General features: G+C 39.2%; 1 protein-coding gene across 2 annotated transcripts in view; it reads left to right on the top strand.

Moving 5' to 3' along the window:
* The window catches only part of BRWD1 (bromodomain and WD repeat domain containing 1), a 109,242-nt gene that overhangs the window by 72,028 nt on the left and 14,559 nt on the right, over positions 1 to 22,655 (top strand). Inside the window, exons 32-40 of one of the 2 annotated variants that reach the window (XM_065397572.1) lie at positions 1,386 to 1,511; positions 2,596 to 2,674; positions 4,343 to 4,381; positions 6,576 to 6,722; positions 14,892 to 15,044; positions 15,360 to 15,529; positions 18,306 to 18,541; positions 19,786 to 19,986; positions 20,908 to 21,848. In XM_065397572.1, the coding sequence (XP_065253644.1) occupies positions 1,386 to 1,511; positions 2,596 to 2,674; positions 4,343 to 4,381; positions 6,576 to 6,722; positions 14,892 to 15,044; positions 15,360 to 15,529; positions 18,306 to 18,541; positions 19,786 to 19,986; positions 20,908 to 21,848 (2,092 nt within the window). Of the gene's footprint in view, positions 1 to 1,385; positions 1,512 to 2,595; positions 2,675 to 4,342; positions 4,388 to 6,575; positions 6,723 to 14,891; positions 15,045 to 15,359; positions 15,530 to 18,305; positions 18,542 to 19,785; positions 19,987 to 20,907; positions 21,880 to 22,655 lie in introns of both variants that reach the window. The other variant, XM_065397571.1, reaches the window with a different exon arrangement.

Genomic DNA, 22,655 nt, shown 5'->3' with positions numbered 1-22,655 from the left:
CCTTCGGCTTTGGTTTAGGTGGTAGTTTGAGCTCCTGAATATGCAGTCTGCTTAATGAATATGCAACGTTTCTTTATTGCCTTTGTTCTTCTTGTGGCAGGAAAGATCCAGAAAATTCTTAATTAGTTTTAACTTTCTTTTTATTCAGTCCATTTTCTGAGAATTTTTTTCCCTTTTATTTGACAGGAAATGAAATTCTGTTGTCAAATAGTGTAAACAATCTTGTTCTTAATATAAGAGTTTTTCATTCTCAGAACAGTTTTTTAAAGTTATATAACTCTTAGAAAGTCTTTAGCCTAAGTTGTTGACTTTACATGGCAATTTTTCTAACAATGATTTTCTTGTCTCTTGCGTTGGGTGAGGGTTTGCTTGTCCACTGTCAGTAATCAATTAATTCCCCATTAATCTAAATATTCTATGCTTAAATAGCTTCTTGCATTAGTAATTAGTCTAATATCAAATGTCCTTGCTATATTTGTATATAAAACATCTCACTATTCATACTGCAATGATATCAGGCAGTTATTATATGAAGGCATGCATTTTGATACAAAATAGTTGGAAAAATACATTAAAAGAAGCTTTTACCATCTTAAGCATTTGAGATACAACAAAGGTTTTCAACTTTAAGTGGGAACACGAGTTGGAAGTAAGCAGTGTCTTGTGTAAAACGTTTCCCCCCCATAAATGTTGTCCAAGTCTGAAGAACGAAGACAAAATAAATCAATTTCAATAAGGATATTTCTGGAATTTGTTGTGTGGGTTTAAAATCAGATTTTTCTTTGAAAAGTGGGGTTTTTTGGGGGGTGGGTGGGGAGGGAAGAGATGGAATTAGGCCCACTTTACCTCTGGATTTATTTCTCTGATAACCCAGTCATACAGTCTGTTCATAATCGGGTTTCTTCCTAAAAATATTTACATGGTTTGTTTACTTGATGTTTGCCTATCCTTGGGAGATGGAAGCAGAAACCCTCTGGAATTTCTTTGATTAGCTTCAACATTTTGTAACATAATTAGCTAAACATGTATATTATGTTTTCAATCATCCTGGCTGTAACATTCTTGCAACTATACCTTAATATTCAGGAGAGGTGCAAACAAGTTGGTAACTACTTAAAATATTTTATTAATATCATTTTTGCATCAATATTGAGGTCTCCCTCCCCGCCCCCCTACAGCTGCCACTTCTCTGGCTAACCCTGAATATTTTATGCTGTTTTCCATATGAACTGTTTTAAATGAGATTAAGCTGGGGTTCTATACTAAAGGATTGCCAGTTTAGTATAATAGACCTAATAGGGACAGATATTTACTGCGTTATTTTTCTTTTCTACACTCCTTTTTTTTAGTATTAAAGAATGTTAATTTCCTTTATAATCTTAAAGGAGGATCTCTGCATTGGTGTGGGAAGTCAGATGTATTGAAAGTAATGCCAGCACCTTCAATGAACCTCGGAGTGCTATTGCTCGATCTGCTAAGAAGATCACTAAACAGCTGTTAAAGTTCATTGAGTAAGTCATATTTCAGTCTGAATATAATTGTATACACATTTCATTGACCTGGGTTGGAGATAGCACTTGAATTTCTCTCAATTTTGGCTGACTCTTTATTTTTTTGCAATGAATAATAGCTGAAGCCTTTAGAAACTTTCAAGTTCTAAATATTTCCTAAACTATTTATCAAACTAACTTTGAAGCATCTTGATATGTCTAGCAAAGAGACATTTTAGCACTCTGATTTAATCAGCATTTATTAATATTCAAGATTTGAGAAAGGTCTTTCTATAGAACTTGTTCATCAGAAAACTTTTAGCTGCAAGCAAAGGTTTCTGCTCATCCCCGCACACCACACACCATCTACCCTGAATATAGTTTCATTAGCCATTTAGAGGTAAGTCAGTTTTACTGTCTGTCACACACACAAGTATTCTCTACTCTTTTAATCAGTCTGCCTGATCTGGTGAATTTCAGAGTTTATATTATTTTTCACACTATAGAAAACCTGTAGGCTCTCCTGTTTTATCTAGACCAGAATTAAAGACCTTATCCAAAGGCTGATCAACAAACTAGTTCTTGTAAACCATCTAGCATGGAGATGTTCCAAGCAAAGCAAGTTACCGTTTGTCCTACTGATGACAAGGCCTTAATCTTAAAATGCTTTAGTTGACCTGAGAGAAATTTGTTAAACATGTACTAAATTCTTTCCTAAATAGAGAATTCAGAACATTTTATATCCCTTCCCGTCTCAACCACTGCCACCTGCTTTTCAGTGGAAAAACTTCTAGCCGGCCATTCTAAATTCAGTTATAAATTTAAAGTTAGGAAGCTGAGATGGATGCATATTATAATATATGAATTAGCTGGCAGATTCTGCAGAAATCATTTGAAATTGGTAAAAGGAGTTTTTAATTTAAATTATGTTGCCAATACCCTGTTTACTGAGCTTAAAATACCTTCTTTAAGCGTGCCTTTTCAAGCCTTAAATTCTCTTGGAAAATTACTATTTTCCAGCGTTCATATGTGTTTTAAAGTCTAGAAAGTGGTAAGCATGTTTTTCCATTATTCACGTAGTAAAGCTTTTAATTCTACTTTACAGTGATCCGGTTTGTACAAACATATTTGAGCTTAGTAATACAACAGAAGATGAGCAGGACTCTCTTGATGCTGCTGATCTGGTAATAAACTCTTGTTGTTGTTGCTTCTGCTGCTGTTTTTAGTTTAAACAAATATTCAAAGTAGGAGTTTATTAGCAGTGATAAAGAAATACTGTCAATCTAGTTACTAGCAGCAGCAAAACTAATTTTAAATACTTTTTAAAACCTATACTTTTATAATATGCCACAATTACAAATGTCTGGTTATAGAACTATACCTGCTACATATCCATATATTTTATACATAATTTCTATATATATAATGGCCCAGTCCGTTATTTGAACTTCCCCAAAGTTTGAGGATGTTTGGATCTGGTATAGGTAGATATACCATATTTCATAACTGTATTTCAATAATTGTTGAGTTATGGATATTTACATGTAAATAAATAATATTGCACATGGAGTGTACATTTTACAGATAAATCACTATGTTGTCAAGTGCAGTATAATTCTCCTCCTCCTCCAAATGTGCGTGGCTCAGTTGCTCCATACCTATTATTAAATGTGCAGTATATACATATATAAAAGACCTATTCATTGAATTATATGTAACTCCGGGTATCTTTTTTTTTTTTTTAATTGGGGTAAAAAATGATTGTATATTTAAAAAATTATAATGCCAAGAGTTCAGAACACAGAATTATAGATGTGATGAGAGCCATTACTGTTTGATATAATTACATTCATACTTTTGCTCTGAATTGCTTTCTTTATTTAAAAAAGAGAAAATGATTGATTACTGCATTTGATTATGCAATATGAAACTAAAAAATTCACTTCAGTATTTGAGAATAGTAGTCTAATGCATTTGTTTTAATGTGATGAGCTGTTGATAGCAATGCATACAGTGAATGTGTACATTTGGAATGCCACCTTTTGGTATATTGGTAGTATACTTAAAATTAAAAAATAGTACACTACTTTTACCAAAAAGACATTTCAAGCATTTTTTTTATTCCTGAGCAAAACTTTTTTTAAAATGCTGAAAGGCACATGTTCTCTATTGTGGACTAAGTCCAGGGAAACTCTGGAATTCAGTCCATAAGTGACTCTTACACTGTTTTTCATGGTTTAAGTAGTTTCTCCAAAGTTACTTTTGGTGGGATTTTCATGTCTGGTCGTCTTTGCTTCTGAGCTAGACAGGCAAAACTTGAAAAGCTGTAAGATTTTTCATCTGCTACACGCTGAGTCTCTCATGCCCTTTAGTGCTTAAAGTTGGTGGTATTGAGCCCTGGTTTGTCATAAGGTATCCTTTTTATATAAAAAGCATCCGGTAAGAGGTACCAAGAATGCAAACATCCCTCTGATGTATCATTGAAACCCCTAACTCTGGGTGCCTTTGCATCAAGGACTCCAGTATCATCCATCCATTGAGGTTCAGGACATGATGCTGGAGCCAGGAATGTTGAGTATTGATTTGTGTTTAGGGTCCTAAATAAGTCACTCCTAATTTGGGGCCTCCTTAAAGGCTGCAGTATCCCCTTTGATGTTTCCCTCTTGGCTTGTCAGGAACTGTTGGAACTCCTAGCTTAACTGGACAGTTTTCTATAATGTCCATCACAATAGATAGTATGTTTACTATTTTCATTGTAGTATAAATTATAATGGCAGCTTCTTTGTCTGAATAGTTGTTACCTATTTTATTTTGTGAATTATTTTTGAAGTGGTGTGTGGTCTGTTTTGTAGGATGATGATAAATGTCTTCCAAGAACTTCTTACAGAAGAGTAAAAGTAAGTTGGCCTGTCCTTACCATAAATATTGAAATCCTACCTGTCCAAAAAGGTGATCAGCAGAAACCGTAGTGAAGTAGCAGAACCTAGTGGAGCATGCTACCTTTTGTAATTAATGTCTATCCTAAGTTTCTTGGTGATAACTGCAAATAATCAGATACAATTTTTTAAAGATTTCTTCAGGTTTTTTACTTATTCCTGTAATTAAGCCATAATTCAGAACATGCAATGGATAAAACTGATATTAAAACAGATTTCAATAAAAACAGACTTCAATAACTGAAGAACTGCAAATATAGTACCTAATTTAAGAAAGGAATAAAGTGATCCAGGAAACCTACAGGCCCCTTAGTTTCACCCTAATTATATGCAAGATCTTAAAACAAATTTTGAAAGAGAAAGTAATTAAAGACACAGTGGTAAATGATAATTGGGTTAAAATACAACATGGTATTGCAAAAGGTAGATCCTACCAGACCAAACTGATTTCTTTCTTTGTGACGATAACTAGTTTTGTAGACAAAGGAAATGCAATAGATGTACTCTATCTGGATTTCAGTAAAGTGGTTGATATAGTTCCACAGGGGAAGTTATTAGTTAAATTGGAGAAGATAGGGATCAGTACGAGAATCAGATGATGAGTAAGGCACTGGTTAAAGGGGATGCTGTAACTGGTCATGCTGAAAGGTGAACTGGCATGCTAGAGGGAGGTTACTAATGGAATTCCTCAAGGATCAGTCTTGGGACCAATCTTAGTTAACATTTTCATTAATGACCGTCGCATAAAAAGTTCTGCAATAGCCTTCCAAGGCAGTACTGCGGGGTAAAAAACCTAACTTGTTTGAAGACTGAGCTTGATAAGTTCATGGAGGAGGTGGTATGATGAGGTTGCCTAAATGGTGTATGGCCCATCTGCAACTGCTACTAGCAGATATCTCCAACAGCTGGAGATAGGACACAAGCTGAGGAGGGCTCTCAGTTACTACAGAGAATTCTTTCCCAGGTGTCTGGCTGGTGGGTCTCACATGTTCAGGGTGTAACCGATGAACATATTTGGGGTTAGGAAGGAATTTTCCCTTAGGTCAGATTTGCAGAGACCGTGCAGGTTTTTCACCTTCCTTTGCAGCATGGGGTACAGGTCGCTTGCTGGTTTGAACTAGGGTAAATGGTGGATTTTCAGTAACTTGAAGTCTTTAAATCAAGATTTGAGACCTTCAGTAACTCAGCCAAACATTAAGCGCCTATTATAGGAGTGGTTGGGTGAGGATCTGTGGGCTGCAATGTACAGGAGGTTAGATTAGATGAACATGATTAAAGCTACGATTTAATCATGGAGGTCATGGAAGTCACTGAATCCGTGACTTCCAGTGACCTCCATGATTTCAGCCTGCAGCAGTGGGGAGCTGCAGGGTATCCCCGTCGCCTCTGGTGGCCCCCAGAGCCCCAGCGGCCCCAGAAGGTGGTGGGGGAGCCCCGGCGGCTCCCAGCTGCTGCAGGCAGTGTGGGGACCCGCTGATCCCCATTTTGTCACAGATATTTTTAGTAAAAGTCATAGACAGGTCACGGCTTCCGTAAATTTTTCTTTATTGCGTGTGACCTGTCCATGACTTTTACCAAAAATGTCTGTGACAAAATCTTAGCCTTAATCATGATGGACCCTTCTGACCTTAAAGTCTGAGTATATGAACCTAATGTGTAAACCGTTGGAATTATTCAGGAAACAAAGTCTTAGGTCTTTTCTTCAAGGTTTATACTTAAGGGACACAGGACAGTGTTTTCTGCAAGAAAACAACTAGAAAAAACACAAGATGTGGGTTTAACCCTTTTGATCACTAGGTATAGTTTTCCTAAAGGAATTTTCAGAGGTCAAGAAAGAGAGCACCTTTGCATCCCTGTCACACTTAAATATAATAGTATGTTTGATCCTGTAGGCCAGCCAATAAGAAAAGCTAGGTTGAAGGGGAGAAAATTCTTACTCAATACTTATCAAAAATTGAAGAGAAGGAATTACAAAAAATGCAAAAAGTAGGATGCTTTTTGCATTTTTTTTGCTAGTAATTTTCTCTGTTTCTTTACTAAGATACTCTCGAAGTTTATCTAGCAGTTTCTGCAATGTGTGTTTAAAATTCTAATTGGAATTATTTTTATAACTTGTTTTTTTCTGGGACTAAATTTTTTTTTTTTAAAGAGACGGGTTATGAAGAGACGAAACAACGTGAAAATTAACTATGATGAAAATACCTGGAAGAAACAATGTATGGAACTGGTGAATTTAATTTTCCAATGTGAAGATTCTGAGCCTTTTAGACAACCTGTTGATTTGGATCAATATCCTGTAAGTTATCCTTCATAAAACTTAAGTGACTTAATGTTTGTCTTATCATTTTTCTCTTCTGGTACAGAACTTGTACCATAATATGACTGTCATTCATGAAGTTGGCTTCATAGATCCGAGCTCTTGGAGCTAGTCCAGAACTGTTGACACAAATTAGCCTTGCCATGTGCCTAGATATCTATGTCCTATCATAAGAAAACATCAATGAAAAGATTCATGTTGTCTGTATTCTTAATTCCTAGGTCTTTTTGTTTGTTACTGAAACTGGAACTGCTTATCTCATACTAGTATCATTTTGTGTTGCTTGAAGTTAGTTACATCTAATGGGTGTTTTAAAAAAAAAAAATTACAATTTCCTTGAGATTCATGGACAGGGCTGTCAAATGTTTGGCCATGAATTGAATCTGACCTGTTTTTTTATTTGTGGACCATAGGACATTCATATTCTATAGAATCTAACCTTTCATTTGAAAAATAGTCAATTCCTAACCCCATGATTGCAAAGAAAACCTTGCAAATGTAAACCAGTGCAGCGATGTTCACAGATATCGTGAAACCATGATTGAGAAGTGTGAACTTTTTTGCGTGCATTAACTTCATTGAACTGTTAACTTTAAATATTACTTTCTTAAACCTCAAAAATAACAGGAGTACTTGTGGCACCTTAGAGACTAACAAATTTATTAGAGCATAAGCTTTCGTGGGCTACAACCCACTTCTTCAGATGCATATGCATCCGAAGAAGTGGGTTGTAGCCCACGAAAGCTTATGCTCTAATAAATTTGTTAGTCTCTAAGGTGCCACAAGTACTCCTGTTATTTTTGCGGATACAGACTAACACGGCTGCTACTCTGAAACCTTTCTTAAACCTCTTCATGGATGCCAGAGTTTCACCCCACTTCTCCCCAGAGCTCGCAAAGACAGGAAGCCTCGCCTACAGCTACTACTACTTAAGGAAGCCCTTGAGGCTTAAACCCTCTGAATCTGTTCTGACTTCGGTTCAAACGTCTGAAGAGCCAGCCTTGGCCCTGGTGGCCTCAGTCTGTTCCGCTTGACTGCAGGGTTCCAAGAAGCCGCAGCCCCTACTGGGACTGGATCAGTTCCTGTGGCTCCCCCAGTCAAACCCCCAAGGTGATAATGTCAAAACTGATGGCTGTCTGGTCAACTCCCACCACTCGGTTCTGTAGGAAAGGTTAAGGAACAGTTCGGCTGCTCTCGTTCATGCTATACCTCGTGCCTCACAGCAGTCGGACTTTGATCTAATCCCTGTGGCAGTCTCTGAATGAGGGTCGTCATTGCCTTGAGTTTTGGATTTTGAGACACCGAGGAAGAAGCAGCATAGAAGCAAGATGGCCAACTCTAGCAGTGCCAGTTCCTGTGCATCAGAACTATGGATCATGTCTGATTCTGGTAAGGCTGCCACAATTCCAAAGCAGGGTTCTGTTCCACCTCTAGCTTCAGTAACAAGAGAAACAAACCCATGTGTATCTTCAGATCCACTGTTATTCTCTGACCCAATTTCTGTTTCGGTTCCAGCTACTTTCTCAGTTCTGGAAAGTTCTGTCACTATAACGACCCAAGTCTGCCTTTCAGGTTCGATATATGTCCTGGATCCAGGTGTGAAGTGCACAGGTCATAAAAGGAGATGTGTATCCTCAGTTCCAGGGTTGTCATCTTCGTGTCTAGTTGGGAAGAAAACAAATCCCGTTGTTGGTCCTCTCTTGGATCATCTTCTGATCCCTCCTCTGAGGTCTCCATCAAAGTCTACCACAAAGGACTGGATTCCCATTCCTCCCTCCAGATCTGTTACTATCTGTGATATATTCTTTCTCAGATCTAGACCCGGACCTTCTCCATGAGGAGGATAAAGGAAGAATACAGAGACCAGTATTGAGGTTTGGACTATCCTTAGGTCCTTCTCCTGTTGGCATGTTTCCGGCCCCCAGTGGTTAGGGAAACTGGCAGTCTTGGAGCTATTGCCCTGTATTAGAGGGGTGTGTATACCCCAGATTTTGATCAAGCTAATTGCGATCATATTGTGTGCATTCAGCCACCATGAATTAATAAAATAGAACACCACATAGTTAAGGGTTAATTTGAACAAGCAGGGCTTCTGGAGGAAAGGTCAAACACAACCAGAGTCTTGCAGTTTCTGCTAATCAGAATGGAAGGAGGGGAAGAAAGAGTCAACAAATTGAGACTGAAAGAAAATAAGTGGATGAGAATCTTGAATTTGTGCACCTTAGATATAGAACCTTATTATGACTAATTAATGTTTAAGTAGTTTATTGAAGTAAGGAGAGGTGATGACTCAGTAGGGGGTCACTATGAGCTGTGTGTTTTGTAAAAGTTAGTCTAGTAAAAAGACTATATAATAGAGTGTACTTGGGGGCAATTCTCTGAAGCTATTCTGAGACTTTTTTCTGATACCAAACTCCCCAGTGGGGAAGCAACGGGCCATTGCTGACCTGCTGAAAATTATACCATCTCAGATTCTAGGTAATTATTTGGATTGTTCTGAACATACTGCTTATGTCTGTGTGCGCTTATATCTAATAAATTGCACTTTTAGATAAGTGCACGCTTACTTGTATTAACCTTTCATCAGACAGAATTGCTGTGTTCGCATTGATTTATTCCTGATAGCCCGTGGAGTGAAACAGTTTAAGTTACCACTGCTTTGGGTTCTGAAAACCCCGGGTATCAGGGACCAGGGTCTTATTGATGACCATGCCAAGACCTCTTTTGTTACTCTTCTTGTGGATGTGGAAGCGACGTTTCATCTGCAAGGAATCTGAAAGCCCAGAGATCCTGTGATCTGATTCCCCTGGATCCGTTGACACTGCAGACAGTGATACCTGATGCCCTGTCTGAGGACGATGATGATGATGAAGAGAAAACCCTTTTCTTTCAACAGAAGCATTTAGAAACTGACTTCAAGCCTGACATCACCGGATGAACGTGGGAGTGACTTCGTCCTCCTGAGGACACTCCAATTTCAGGACTTGGTGAATTGCACGTTGTCCACTCTGAATCTCCTTGTTGTACCAGTGGAAGAGACTTCATATCTGGTATTTTATAATCTCGGTACCTCTGCCAAGAGTCAGATATCACTCCCCATCTTGGCGGGGTTTTTGTAGTCGGCCAGATTTGTGTGATCCAATCCCACCTCTTGTCTACCTATCTTAAAGAAGGCGGACAAATTATACCAGATACCCTCTGATGGGTTCTCGTATTTTCATATCCACCCTGTGCACAACTTGCTGGTAATAGTTGCTGCCAGCAACAGGGCAAGGTTGGAACAACTACACTTCACCTTGAGTGACAGAGGGGAAAGAAGATGAACTCATTGGGGAGAAAGGTGTTCGCCTCATCCCTCGGTATTAGGATGGTGAATTATCAGGCAGTTATGTCTTGTGACCAGTTCCTTCTGTGGGAGAATGTTGTCTTCTCCAGGACCTGAAGACAGGAGAAGGTTGGTTAATGCCATCTTATTGGAGGGTCAGAATGTAGCCAGGTATTCCCTCAGAGCTTCCTTCAGTGCCTCAGACTGCTGCCAAAGGATTGGGTCTGCTGTGACTATCAGGATGCGTGCATGGCTTTGATCCTCTTGTATAATTATGGACACCAGAAGTAAGCTTCGACGATCTCCCTTTTGAAGGGGAAGGTCTTTTCAGTGTAAAGACTCGCAACTTACTAGAAATACTGAAGGATGCAAGTTCGACAGCTCAGTCTCTGGGGTTAATCCCACGCATTGAAAGGAGGCCTGGCCCTTCTTTCAGTAGCAGAGGCAGCAATGCTCCCAGCCTTCAGCACCCTACTTTTCATCCAGTCAGAGACTCAAGTTACCAACAACAAGCCTCATAGAACGGTTACAGAAAGAGACCTTTCAAACAAGGTTCCAAACCCAAATAGCCCACTTCCCTGTCAGCCCCCTCTTTCCGGAACACCAAGCCTCAGTTTTGACGTGATTCCTGAGAGTCTAGGACCAGCCAACTACCTTTTTTCTACCCCCTCCTTTGGAGACAGGCTGTACCCCATTTCATCCACAAATGGAGGCAGACAACATCAAACCAGTGGATTTTAGAGATCACAAGAAAAGGCTATGGCATTCAATTAAAAAATGCTGCCTTCCTCAAACTCCCCCGTCTGTCCCTCTTCAGGGACCCCTCTCATGAGGCAATTCTCACAGAAGTTGAGAAGTTGCTTTGTTAGGAGCAGTCAAGGAGATTCTTGCTTACCTAAAGGGTCATGGTTTTTACTCCTGATATTTTTGGGTACTAAAGAAGGATGGGGAGGGTTCTGATTAATATTAGATTTGATGGAATTGAACAAACACATATGGAAATTTCATTTCCATACGCTGACCTTGTCTTCAGTAATCCCTTGCTATCAGTCCTGGATTGGTTCCCAACTCTCAATCTAAAGGACACTAATTTTCATATTGCAGTTTCAGAAACATCAAAAGTACCTTTGATTTGTGGTAGCTGGGAGCCATTTCCAGTACAAGGTGCTTCCATTTTGCCTTTCTGCAGCACCCAGGGTATTTACAAAGTGCCTCTCTGTGGTGGTGGTGTATCTGAGGAAGCAGGGTATGTTTGTTTGCCCTTATATGAACGATTGGCTATCAAAAGTGGCTGTGCGTGAGGACTTGTCACATAGTTACCACGACCAATCTTTTCTTCTCAGCATCCGAAAGTCAATCCTCTGTCCTACACAAAGGATCCTTTTCACAGGTGTCATATCGGACTCAGTGGTAACGAGAGTTTTTTGTACCTGATGACAGGTCTCTCAAAATGCGGTAGTGTCTGTTAAGAATTTGAAGTTGCCCCACATAGAGGGTGAGGTTCTTCCTGAGTCTCATGGGTTTTATGGCAGCCACTACCTATGTGACTTTGTTTGCCAATTTAAAAATGAGACCTCTGAGGCAGGTCCCAGGCTTACAGTCGAAGTTGAGACAGCCTTTAGCTGTTGATCACTATACTTCAGAACATCATAGTCTCTCTGGACTGGTGGGCAAGCAGGACAAACATGCTCTGAAGTATGCAGTTCAGTTCTTCGGGTCCATCTCGGACAGTGATTTCAGATGCCCCACCCAATGGTTGGGGGGTATGCTTGAATCATTTAAACAGTTCGAGGACATTGGTCTTCTCAGGAAAGAACATTGCACATCAACATACTGGAACTAAGAACAGTTCATCTGGCTCTAAGAGCATTCCTCCATCAGCTGCCAGGAAAGGTTGTGCAGATAGTAACAGATACTTTGCAGACATGTTGTTATGTTAACAAACAGTGGATGATCACTCTGCCCCCTTGTTTGCAGAGGTGATAAATCTGTGGGATTGGTGTATCTGCCATGAAATGTGTCCTGTGGCACTACATTTGGCTGGGGAAAGCAACGTAGTTGTGGATAGTCTCAACAGAGACTGCTTTCAGATGCACATGAGGTCCCTAAAAGATTAGGTGGTTGACCATATTTTCCAGATAGGGTCAACCCAACTGTAGACCTATTTGCAACTAGGTTCCAAATAACATGTCGTTGTTCCTATTCTAGAGTGGGTAGGAACAGTCTGTGTGTCAGATGCTTTCCTGCTGCGCTGGGCGAGGGGTCTGATATATTTATTTTTCCCTTCATACAGAAGGTGATAGAGAGGTGTTAGGATAAGGCAAGATAATACTCATTGCCCAATCTTGGCCACATCAGCAGTGGTTTACTGATCTCTTTCAACTGTCCAGTGGAGTCTTCATATACCTTCCTCTGTCTCCAGACCTCGTGTCCCAGGGGGTAGAGGGGCAGGATTTTTAACCCAGACCTTCAGTCCCTTCACTTGAGTGTGTATGGTCGTACTTTGTCTGCTCTTGAGCAGTCGTGTTCATCTGTTCATACTAGTTAACTCTAGATAATGGTCCATTAGAAACTGTTACTACCTAAAGTGGTCTAGATTTCAGGCATGGATGCAGCGGATGTCTGATTCTCAATATTGGCTGGACTACTTAACGTACTTAAAAAATCAAGAGTTGTCTAGTCTAACTCATCATTAAAGGTCCATCTCTACGTATCATGCTTTAGTTGATGGTAGATCCCTGTTTGTTCTTGCTTCAATTAAAAAGTTTATAAAGGTGTATCTAATGTGCATCCTGTTAGAGACCCTGTCCTTTCCTTAGACCTCAGTTTGGTTTTGACCATGTTGGTGAAATCTCATTTCACCCCATTGGCTAAATGTTCATTTTATCAGTTGGTGTTTGACTTCCACATTAATCAGTCTGTTAATTTACCATTTCCCCCCTCTAAACTACATTCTAGAAAGATCTGTGTTCCATACATTGGCTGCCATAAGGGCACTTGCCTGTTATTTGGACAGAACTAAGAGCTTTTGTAAAATGTCTGGATTGTTTCATATGCCAGGAACCACATGGGGCATACGGTTTCTTCTCAGACTATTTCCTGGTGGATAAAGCAATGTATTGCTGAGTGTTGAACGCTAGCAAAAATTCCTGTAGCTGCTTCGATTCAACCACTTCCCACTAGAGCTGTGGCTGCTTTCTTTGCTTGTCTGAGGCAGATGCGTCAGACTGAGATTTGCAAAGCTGCAACCTGAACTTCAGTGCTCTCTTTCACCAAGCAGCATGCTCTGGGGTTGGCAAAGTGGTGCTTCTGTTTTTATTCAATTAAGTCCCTGTTCCCACCTCCAGGTTAGTCTCAGCACTCTTTGCCAATCTTTCCCATAAGTAGGGATATGCAGAGCCACTCACAGAAGAAATGAAGATTACTTACCTGTAACCAGAGTTCTTCAAGATGTGTCTGCATATGCACACTTCCCACCCTCCTTCCCCTTTCTGTTAGAGCCCTTGTAATTATGTCTCTGGCTTTGCAGTGGAAGGACCTGAAGTTGGGAGGGTGCTTTGCCCCCTTTATAGTCTTACCCTGGATACATTGGGACACTGAGAGGTTGAGGTGGGATATGAGAGTCCTATATCTGTTACTGCTAGATGAGGGTTCAACCAAAAGGTGGCGGAGTACCCATAAGTGGGAGTATGTGGAGTCATCTCGAAGAACTCCGGTTACAGGTAAGTAACCTTCATTTCTTCCTAATACTTCCTCTGACCCTATTAAAAACACATCACACAACCTGTAAGAACCAAAGTGTGCCACTAGTCGTCTTGTTCATTTACTTGTATATTATGTCTTCCTAATAATTTTTGTTCTAATGTATTTTAGATTGTAAGATATCTGTAGCAGGGACTGTCTGTGTTTGTTCAGTACTCGGTGCAATTGGGCCCCAATCCTGGTTGGGGTCTTTGCATGCTAAAGTAACACAAATGTTCAGTAATACTCAAAGGTTTGGAAGAAAGTAGTGTTACTCTTCCGAGCCTCTGCCCAGTTAAGATGACAAAATGAGATAATACTCCAATAAATTGTGTTGTCTGGGTTCCAGTCCTTGAGTTTGGCTCTCCCTTATTGAGGTTCAAATACACCCATGGGCTCTGTTGGACTCCTTGGTGGGGCTCAGATGCCTTGCTGGGCACTGCTCAATCCCTTCTTAATTAGGGGGGATAGAGGGGAAAGTAATTGGGGGGCTGGAGGGGAAAGTAAGTGGAGAGGTATCTCTTAAGCCTTCCCCATACACTCAATCTACCAATTTACACAGCCCCTTGGAATAAATAGTGTGAAAGATTTATGCAATGCTCTTCCCTCTGCTTTGATCATTGGTGAAATAGTTAATGTTGACATTTAATGTTATCATTATTGGGCACCTAAGTTAACTTGCATTGAGAAGAATGGGGACAGTTTACCCACTCAAAGCTATAAAGCTCTGTGGACTCAGACATCACTGCATTAGCTGCTCTTTGTTTATATTTTCAAGGTTTTCTCTGCTATCATAAAAGATGGAAACTTTTAAAAATGAAAGCTGCGGTAGTATGTACCCCCAGGTGGGACAGCAGCAACAGAGGCTGAACCAAAGCCATCTGAACCTAAAATCTTGAGTCTCTTTTGCTGGGGTTGGGGTGTTTAAATTGCTGAGGTTGTAGCTCAAGACTTGAGACTATTCAGCTGTCCTTATTGTGCTAATAGAAATAATAAAATAACCACATCAAAATTCTTCTGCTTTATTTTCTGTATGCCCTTTTAAGCTACTGAAATTTTTTTGCTCCATATCTTTTATCTAGGACTACAGACATATTATAGACACTCCAATGGACTTTGGTACAGTGAAGGAGACGCTGGAAGCTGGAAATTATGACAACCCGATGGAACTATGCAAAGATATAAGACTAATATTTAGCAATGCAAAATCTTACACTCCAAGTAAAAGATCAAAGGTACCTTTTTGTACACTATGCTTTCATAGTAGTCAGGCTGGGCTAGGCTTCATTTAGTGTTGGGCCCTTTATCAGTACCTATTTAGTAATGCAACAGAGCAATCTACCGTTCTGGTGGGTTTGGACAAAGAATAGAGTGCAACAAAAGTATTCAGAAAAAGTAGGTGTCAGTCATATGTTTCTTGTAGCTCTAATTTATGCTGAGTCATTTTTGTCACTTTCTCCAGATGGTCACTTCAGTAAATTCTTTTTTGTAAAACATTCAGTTTACTCGTAAGGTACTTTATAATTTAAAGTTAACATCTCTTTATTTAGATTTATAGTATGACCTTGAGATTATCAGCGCTATTTGAGGAAAAAATGAGAAGAATCGTTTCAGACTTTAAAACTGGCCAAAAACACAATGAAAGACTGAGAAGAAGCCAGAGATGTTATAGAAGGTTGCAAAGGCATAGCATGGTACAGCACCCTAACAGAACACTCAGGTAAATAGATTAGAAAGATGAATGCATTTGGGGAATTTTCACTATTGTAAAAATTATGCATGTTGCATTCAGTTTTGTAAGATGACAGCATGATTAACATAAATGGTTAATTATAGTGAAATATTTAGTACAAATTTTTTTTCAGCAGTGAAGACTTGCAAAGAAGGTCCTTTGTGTAGTGCGAAATAAATTGATTATAAAACAGTTATGAGCATATGGAGTAGAACCATTTTTAATCTCTTCAGCTTTAACCAGACAACCAAATTTTAACTGACTGAAATTATATGAAAGATGGAAGGCTTAAATGATAAACCTATTACAAGTTAGTAAAAGTTGCTAGCCATAATAAGGATAAATTGTTATAACCAAGCATATATAATAGGAAGTTATATTCCACATGTATTATAATGTGGTGTTGGTAGCTCATGGTGAGCTTTACCCAAAATTTCCAAGAAAATAAGCTTCAATATCCCCAATGCAACATGGTTAACTCCATGTGTTCTTCCACACTTTGTGTGTGCATGGTGGTGTGGCAAGAAGTCCATGAAGGTCAAACCTGGTGGTGGTAGTGATTGATGCAAATGTAATTAGTCTAGATTTATCACCTATAAATCATTTTCAGCTGCTTCTCCACCATTCCTTTTAAATGTGGTTTTCCCTTCTGTGCTTACTATCTAGAGGCAATGGCTCTCATTGCCTAGCAGTGTGTTTACTTGGATATGTCCCTTTCTGTTGCCACCCAGCCATTCTGCCGCTGGCAGCAGAAGCAAGGTCCACCTACCTTGGCCAAATACAGCTCTTTATTTCCCTACTGTTTCTGGCAAGTAGTGAGCCACCCTAGGTTTTCAATTCTTAACTGTAGAGCATATGTGGGGCAGTGGCAGGTGCGCTGAGCTTATTAGGATCTGTTACAGGACTATTCCTCACAGTCTCAATCTGCTCCCTTCCCTCCACCAAATAGCAGGCAAGTATGGCTGAAATAAAGAAACACATTAAAGAGCAGGCAATGCTCTATCTGAAACATCAGTCTCATTCATATCTGAAGAGGAATTATGTATGACTTGTTCCCAGCACACAGACCTTCACTGAGCCAAGGATTAGTGTTTCAGAGGATTATTGAGACCTCATTTCCTCTTCAGCGGAATTCAAGGAGTGCTTCAGATAGGTCTCTGCAAATTACAAGATACATCTTGACCACAGCATGCATGCACTTGTCCCTCAAAAAGAATCTCTGGTTATATGAATTTGTGGCTTAATAATTAGAAAAATCTTATTTGAGTGACTCTGTAAACCAAAGGAACCAAGTTACCATTTAGTATCCTAAAGTGGTGGGTATTTTCTAATGTGAGCAAACAAAATGGCCTCCTGCCAGGCTCCCCAGAAATCTCTGGATGACTTTCCTATATGTGGTGGATTCTCAGTCTAATTCTTGCCCCATGTCTTTACCCATGAAAGAGGCTGGGGAGTCACGGGGGGGAACGCTTTGTATGCTCCCAGCTAAAAATCTGCTAGGAGGTAGCTAGGAGGTTCAAACGTCCCATAAACCAAGAGATGTAGTTTCATGTGTAAGTCTCTAAGACAAGTAGAACAGGTGCAAGAGGTGTAAAATCCACTCTGGCTAAGGCCAAGTACACGCTAAAGATTTCTGCCAGCACAGTTGTGTTGGCCAGGGAGTTGAAGAGGTGTAGTTCTTGATCAACATAGTTGTGCTATCAGAAGCCCCTAGTAGTACACACAGTTATACTGGCAAAATTGCACTTTTACCCATGTAATCTGTTTTTTGCGTAGGTGTGGTGGAATAATATTCTAGTAAAAGCACAGTTTTGGTGGTATAAGCTGCGACCAAGGTAGGAGCTCTTTGCCAGTATACTATTCCGGTGTAGCCATACCAGCAAAGATACCTTAGTGCATATGTGGCCTAAGCGTGTAAGGATGCCTTGTTCTAAACACTGAAGAACTCAAGATTTAAAGGACTAGTACATATGTTAATTCAGGGCTTTATCAGGTAACAAATTTCCCATTCAGGCTTTTTTAATGTTTTAATTTTATTTATTAGAAGAAATATTTCTGGTGTTGAACAAGTGCCCTTTCTCTCTTCCACTCCTCTACCAGAAGAGCACTCTTCTCCAGTAATCAAATTGAACCCCAGGCTTGTGTGCAGCACTCATACAGGCTAGATTTGCGTTACAGTGGAAAACTATAGACTTCGTGTATTCACATTTCTGTGTACTCACATTTTATTTCAGAGAGCAGGATCTTTCTCCCATGTTGCACCTCTTAGCTGGTGTCTTTGAGACTCTGTTTATCATAGGATATAATTGGTATACATGGCCCTTTTAAATGCCTATTGCAGCTGATAAGTGAGGATTCTAGGGTACATCAGAAATCCAAAGGCTGCTGTTGCAACTTGGAAAATAGGAGGGAAACACTGTCAGCCTCAGATTTATGTATATATGTGTAGTTTAAATCAGGAAATGGATTAGATATCATTAGATATTTTCACTGTAGGTGTAAATTACACTTTTACCAAGAGCACTTAGCATCGACTACTGAGTTGTGAATGTCCCACAGCTGCAGGCGACATAAATTTGAATATTTTAATTCACAAATTTAATCGCTTTTCACCAAGTTGTAAATGGTACTGAATACAGTTTTTCTACCAATAGGAATTATTGCCTTTTATCTATGTTTCCAAATATTTCATTATTTCTTATTAAAATATTCTGCTCTCTTACATTGTATATTATAGTTATTTCTATTTCCTTTTTATGGCTAGAAATGTGAAGCAGAAACCCTTAAAATCTCAGGCAAAAATTGAATCTGAGCAGGAAGATTCTTCTACCCAACCTACCTCTAGCAGAGCAGCATGTGTTACAAGCCATAAAATAAATGCTAGCACCTATGCCCACAGTTCTTCTGGCGAATCTTCTGATTCTGCTTGCATAACATCACGTGAAAGAAATGGAAAAGCTAGAACTACACCCTTAACAAATCATACTGCATTGTCATCAGGTGAGAAACAAAATCTGTTTTAAAAGCTGTATTTGCTTATATATTAAACTTGAGCTATAAAATGTTTGCTAATTTTTTTTGCCTTTGTAGGCAAAGTAACCATAATTCCCATAAAGTCTAGCTAAATAACTCTTAAAAATACAAACCTTTTTAAAATGCCTTCTGTAGGAAAACCTTGTCTCTGATAACTATGAATGTTTTGTAATAACATCTTGTGTTTTCATGCTGTTTGCATGTTAAGTATAGAATTCTTCTGTTTTAAAGTTGTATAGAACCCAATACATTTCTTTAGTTTCAGCTTTTATTAGTGAAAAGCCTGCAGTAGAGGAAACTTATAAGTAAAAATATATTTATAACCAAAGAAGCAGACTTGTACACCATCTTTCAATCCTGTTGGATAGTCTGTGTGCCTGTACTCAGTTTCACGTGAGGAGTCATCACAGAGCTAAATGGCTTGTTGAGGGGTGAGAAGGGAGAAAAATGGTCCTGTCATCCTCATTTGCTGCTTTAAAAATCTGCTAAATGTGAAAATGGAACCTTGAAGTCTCAAACAGTCTTAGCAAACAGTGCTTGTGATGAACACTTTGAACTTGCCGTATCAGTACATTTAACACATAAATATGACTTATATTTAACATTGCGTGTGTGTGTGTGTATTGCGCACAAAACACTATGCAAAAAGAATATTAAGATTTCAAAGTTACGCACTCAGATGAAAGGAAGTGCCGGAATTAATGTTGCCTATGCAACAAACACACGAAGACTACCCCGTCTCATATCACATTCTTATTCCAAAGCATAAGGGTGCTAAACTCTTAAAGAAGCCACCACAATTTTATTAACATTGCAAAGCCTTCCTTGAAAATAGCTGAACATTTTTAGCTGAACCTTAACAAAAAAAAAAAAAAAAAAAAAAAACGCAGAGAAAATGCCACCAGACAATGCAGCATGAAAAAATTCAGCCCTCGTAAAGTTTGGCAAAGTTATGAGCAACTGAAAACAGTCTCACAATGGAAAATGTAAGGCAGCTATCACTATAGGTGGCACTGGTATAATGTGTGCCTTCCTGTCGTCTTTAAATAATACACTGTGAAACTAATTATATGGAAGCGATATGTGTAAGAAACATTCTGTAAAGTGTAAACAGCAAATTACACCTACTAATTAATTTTCAAGGTCATTAACTTGCTGTGTTCCTACTTAGAATTCTAAATTCTTTTTTTTTTTTTTTTTTTTTTAACCAGAAAGTGAAATAGAAGGCTCTTCAGCTTCTTCCTCTGCCTCCTCATCAGGATCTTCTTCCTCTTCTTCATCAAGTAGCTCAGAGGAAAGTAAAGAGAGCTCTATGGCTCTTGCATCCCCAGTATTACACAATGGTATATCCAGAGCAAAGAACAGCAGCTTTAGGGTAACCAGAAATAGAGCAGCTCAAAGAAAGCAAATGGGTAAGATTCAATCAGCATTTTCTGTGAATGGCCAATAACATAAGAAAATGCATATTCAGTGGTAAATATACGTGGTGCAATTAAGTTCATGTTAATAACACTTTGAAAAGTTAAAACTGTATGTTAACATCTGGAATACATGACTGAGGCTAGCGTAGTTGCATGGCACTTGTACCGATACTGTTGCTGTAAGAGTGAGGGTAGGTCTACACTTACCCGGTAGTTCGGCGGCGAGCGATCGAACTTCTGGGTTCAACTTATCGCGTCTTGTCTGGACGCGATAAGTCGAACCCGGAAGTGCTCGCCGTCGACTGCGGTACTCCTGCTCGGCGAGAGGAGTACCGCGGAGTCGACGGGGGAGCCTGCCTGCCGCGTCTGGACCGAGGTAAGTTCGAACTAAGGTACTTCGAACTTCAGCTACGTTATTCACGTAGCTGAAGTTGCGTACCTTAGTTCGAATTGGGGGGTTAGTGTAGACCTGCCCTAAGACTTTTCTCAGAATCTTACGGTTTCCTCTGGTGAAACGATTAACATTAGCATTGAAGGAATCCATACTGAAGGAAGTTACTAGTAAGGCAAAGAGATAGTCAAACAGTGAGGATGAAGGTTTTGCAACTCCCTTGTTTTTAATTATAAAAAAGAAATTGAATACAACTGATACTAGTAATGATTGTTTAAATACAAATAAAGCAAGCTTCAAGACACGATGAATGCTCATCTTTTAGATTTGTGAAGAATGAGAGTGTTACCTTTATTTTCTAGTTAAATAAAATGTTCCATGTAAGTTGCAGCTACTACTACATTTGTACTTCAGTTCAGTTTGTGCCTATGAGTTGAACTTGTTTGACTTTACAGGAAATTTAATTTAACATAAATGGGTGTCCTTATATTTAAAATTGACAGCAATTCTATATTTTACAGGATCAGATTCTCAGGAGAATGGAAATATCAGAAAAACTGCCAGGAAAAGGCTATATAGAAGTGACTCTGAAAATACTTCAGCAGTGGCTTGTGAATCGTTGAGTAACAAAACTGGTAGACATAGAAAAATTCCACGCAGAAGTGCTACTGTGGCTGCTAATAAATTAAGGCTGATGACTGATGTGGAGGAAGAGATCTCCAGCTCAGAAAGTGTTGGCATTCCAAGCAAGAACAGAAAACTGCCCCACCGCAATGCTTCTGCTGCAGCCAGGAAACTGCTATTGGACGGTTCTGATGATGAGACAGGTTTAAAGTCTGAAAGTGAAAAAGAACTAAAAGAACAGTATGCGAGGAAGAAAAAACTTTCTCAGCCTGGTTCATCTGCTGCTAGAAAAAAATATATTAGTGAATCTGAAGTTGGAAGTTCAGATTCTGAAACTGATACAAGAATGGCACACAAAAATAGGCAAAGCAATAGCAAAAAACCACCACAGAGGACGGTCTGTGCTGCATCTCCTAAAATTAAAAATCCCACAGTACAATTTTCAGAGGACGACGCCAAAAACCAGAAGTCAGAGGATGGGAGCAGTCAGAAAGTGTCCAGCCAGTCAACTTCTACACACAAACAGCATGCAGTGAGCAACTCTGAGGATGAGGAAGATTCTGAGTCAGGCAGGTGGAATGGTAGAAAAATCAAGGTGACAAGTCAAAAGCCTGCAACTCCTTTCAAAAAAGCAAAAGTCTTGAGTGACTTAGAGGACACAGCAGAGTCTGAAACAGAAGTGAAGGAGAATGGAAGAAGTTCTGTGTCAGAGAGCATGGAAACTTCTGGGACTCCAGGGAGCTCAAAATCTGGACCTGATGCTAGTTTCAATTGCTCTTCTAATTTAGCATCTGAAACTGATACCAATAATAGTAACTATAGTGATGCCATAAACAAAAAAAGGAGGAAAAGGGAAGTCACTAAAAAAGGTACGTTTAAAAACTTAATGTATCTAAATCTGATATTGACTAAATTAAAATGTAGGATTGGTGGTTATTAGGAAGATTTGGACTCCACAAAATGAGTTCCTTGACATTCTGAAGGAAGCTTGTGTAGGAATATTGTAAAGTGTGACAAAGATAGAAGTATAAAGGTGTATGCTGTTAAAGTTGGGCAGTGGTCAATTTAATTTTTCAGAGGAAAATTATTTCCCTTCCTCATGGCACTAGATCTCTTGATGAATGGTGAGTGTTTGTCTAACTATTCTGGAAGTATATTTATATGAAACTATTAATGCAACTATACTATTATAGTGTTCATTTTTAACTTGTATTTTCTGTCCACATTGCAATATTTAGCACAGATGACAAAATATGCTTCATTTGTGGAACATATTTAAGTCTGAATTTCATCCAGTAAGTTTACAAATGGTTTCACTGGGGACAGTTCACTAGTAGAATATGGAGTGTTATGGGTGACTGAGATATTGCCTTTGATAACTTGTGCATTCAAGAATCGATAAATATGCGTGTTCAAGATTGTTCTTGAATGTCCTCATGATAACTATAGCTGGAGTATATAGCACACGGCCACTGTTACGGTTACCCGAGTGTTTCCTTTCTGAAAGACCATTTTCGTTTCTTACAACCTGGTGAAATTTTCACCTTTCAGGCTGGTTTCTACCTGAGTGTGGTCCTGTTTTTATAAATGTGAGAAAAGGCATTTCTGCAGTTTTTGAGAATAAGTAGACTGGAGGTGGGAAAAT

Source organism: Emys orbicularis, chromosome 1 (genome assembly GCF_028017835.1).
Source record: "Emys orbicularis isolate rEmyOrb1 chromosome 1, rEmyOrb1.hap1, whole genome shotgun sequence".
NCBI lineage: Eukaryota > Metazoa > Chordata > Testudines > Emydidae > Emys > Emys orbicularis.
This window is presented reverse-complemented; position numbering and strand designations above follow the sequence as displayed.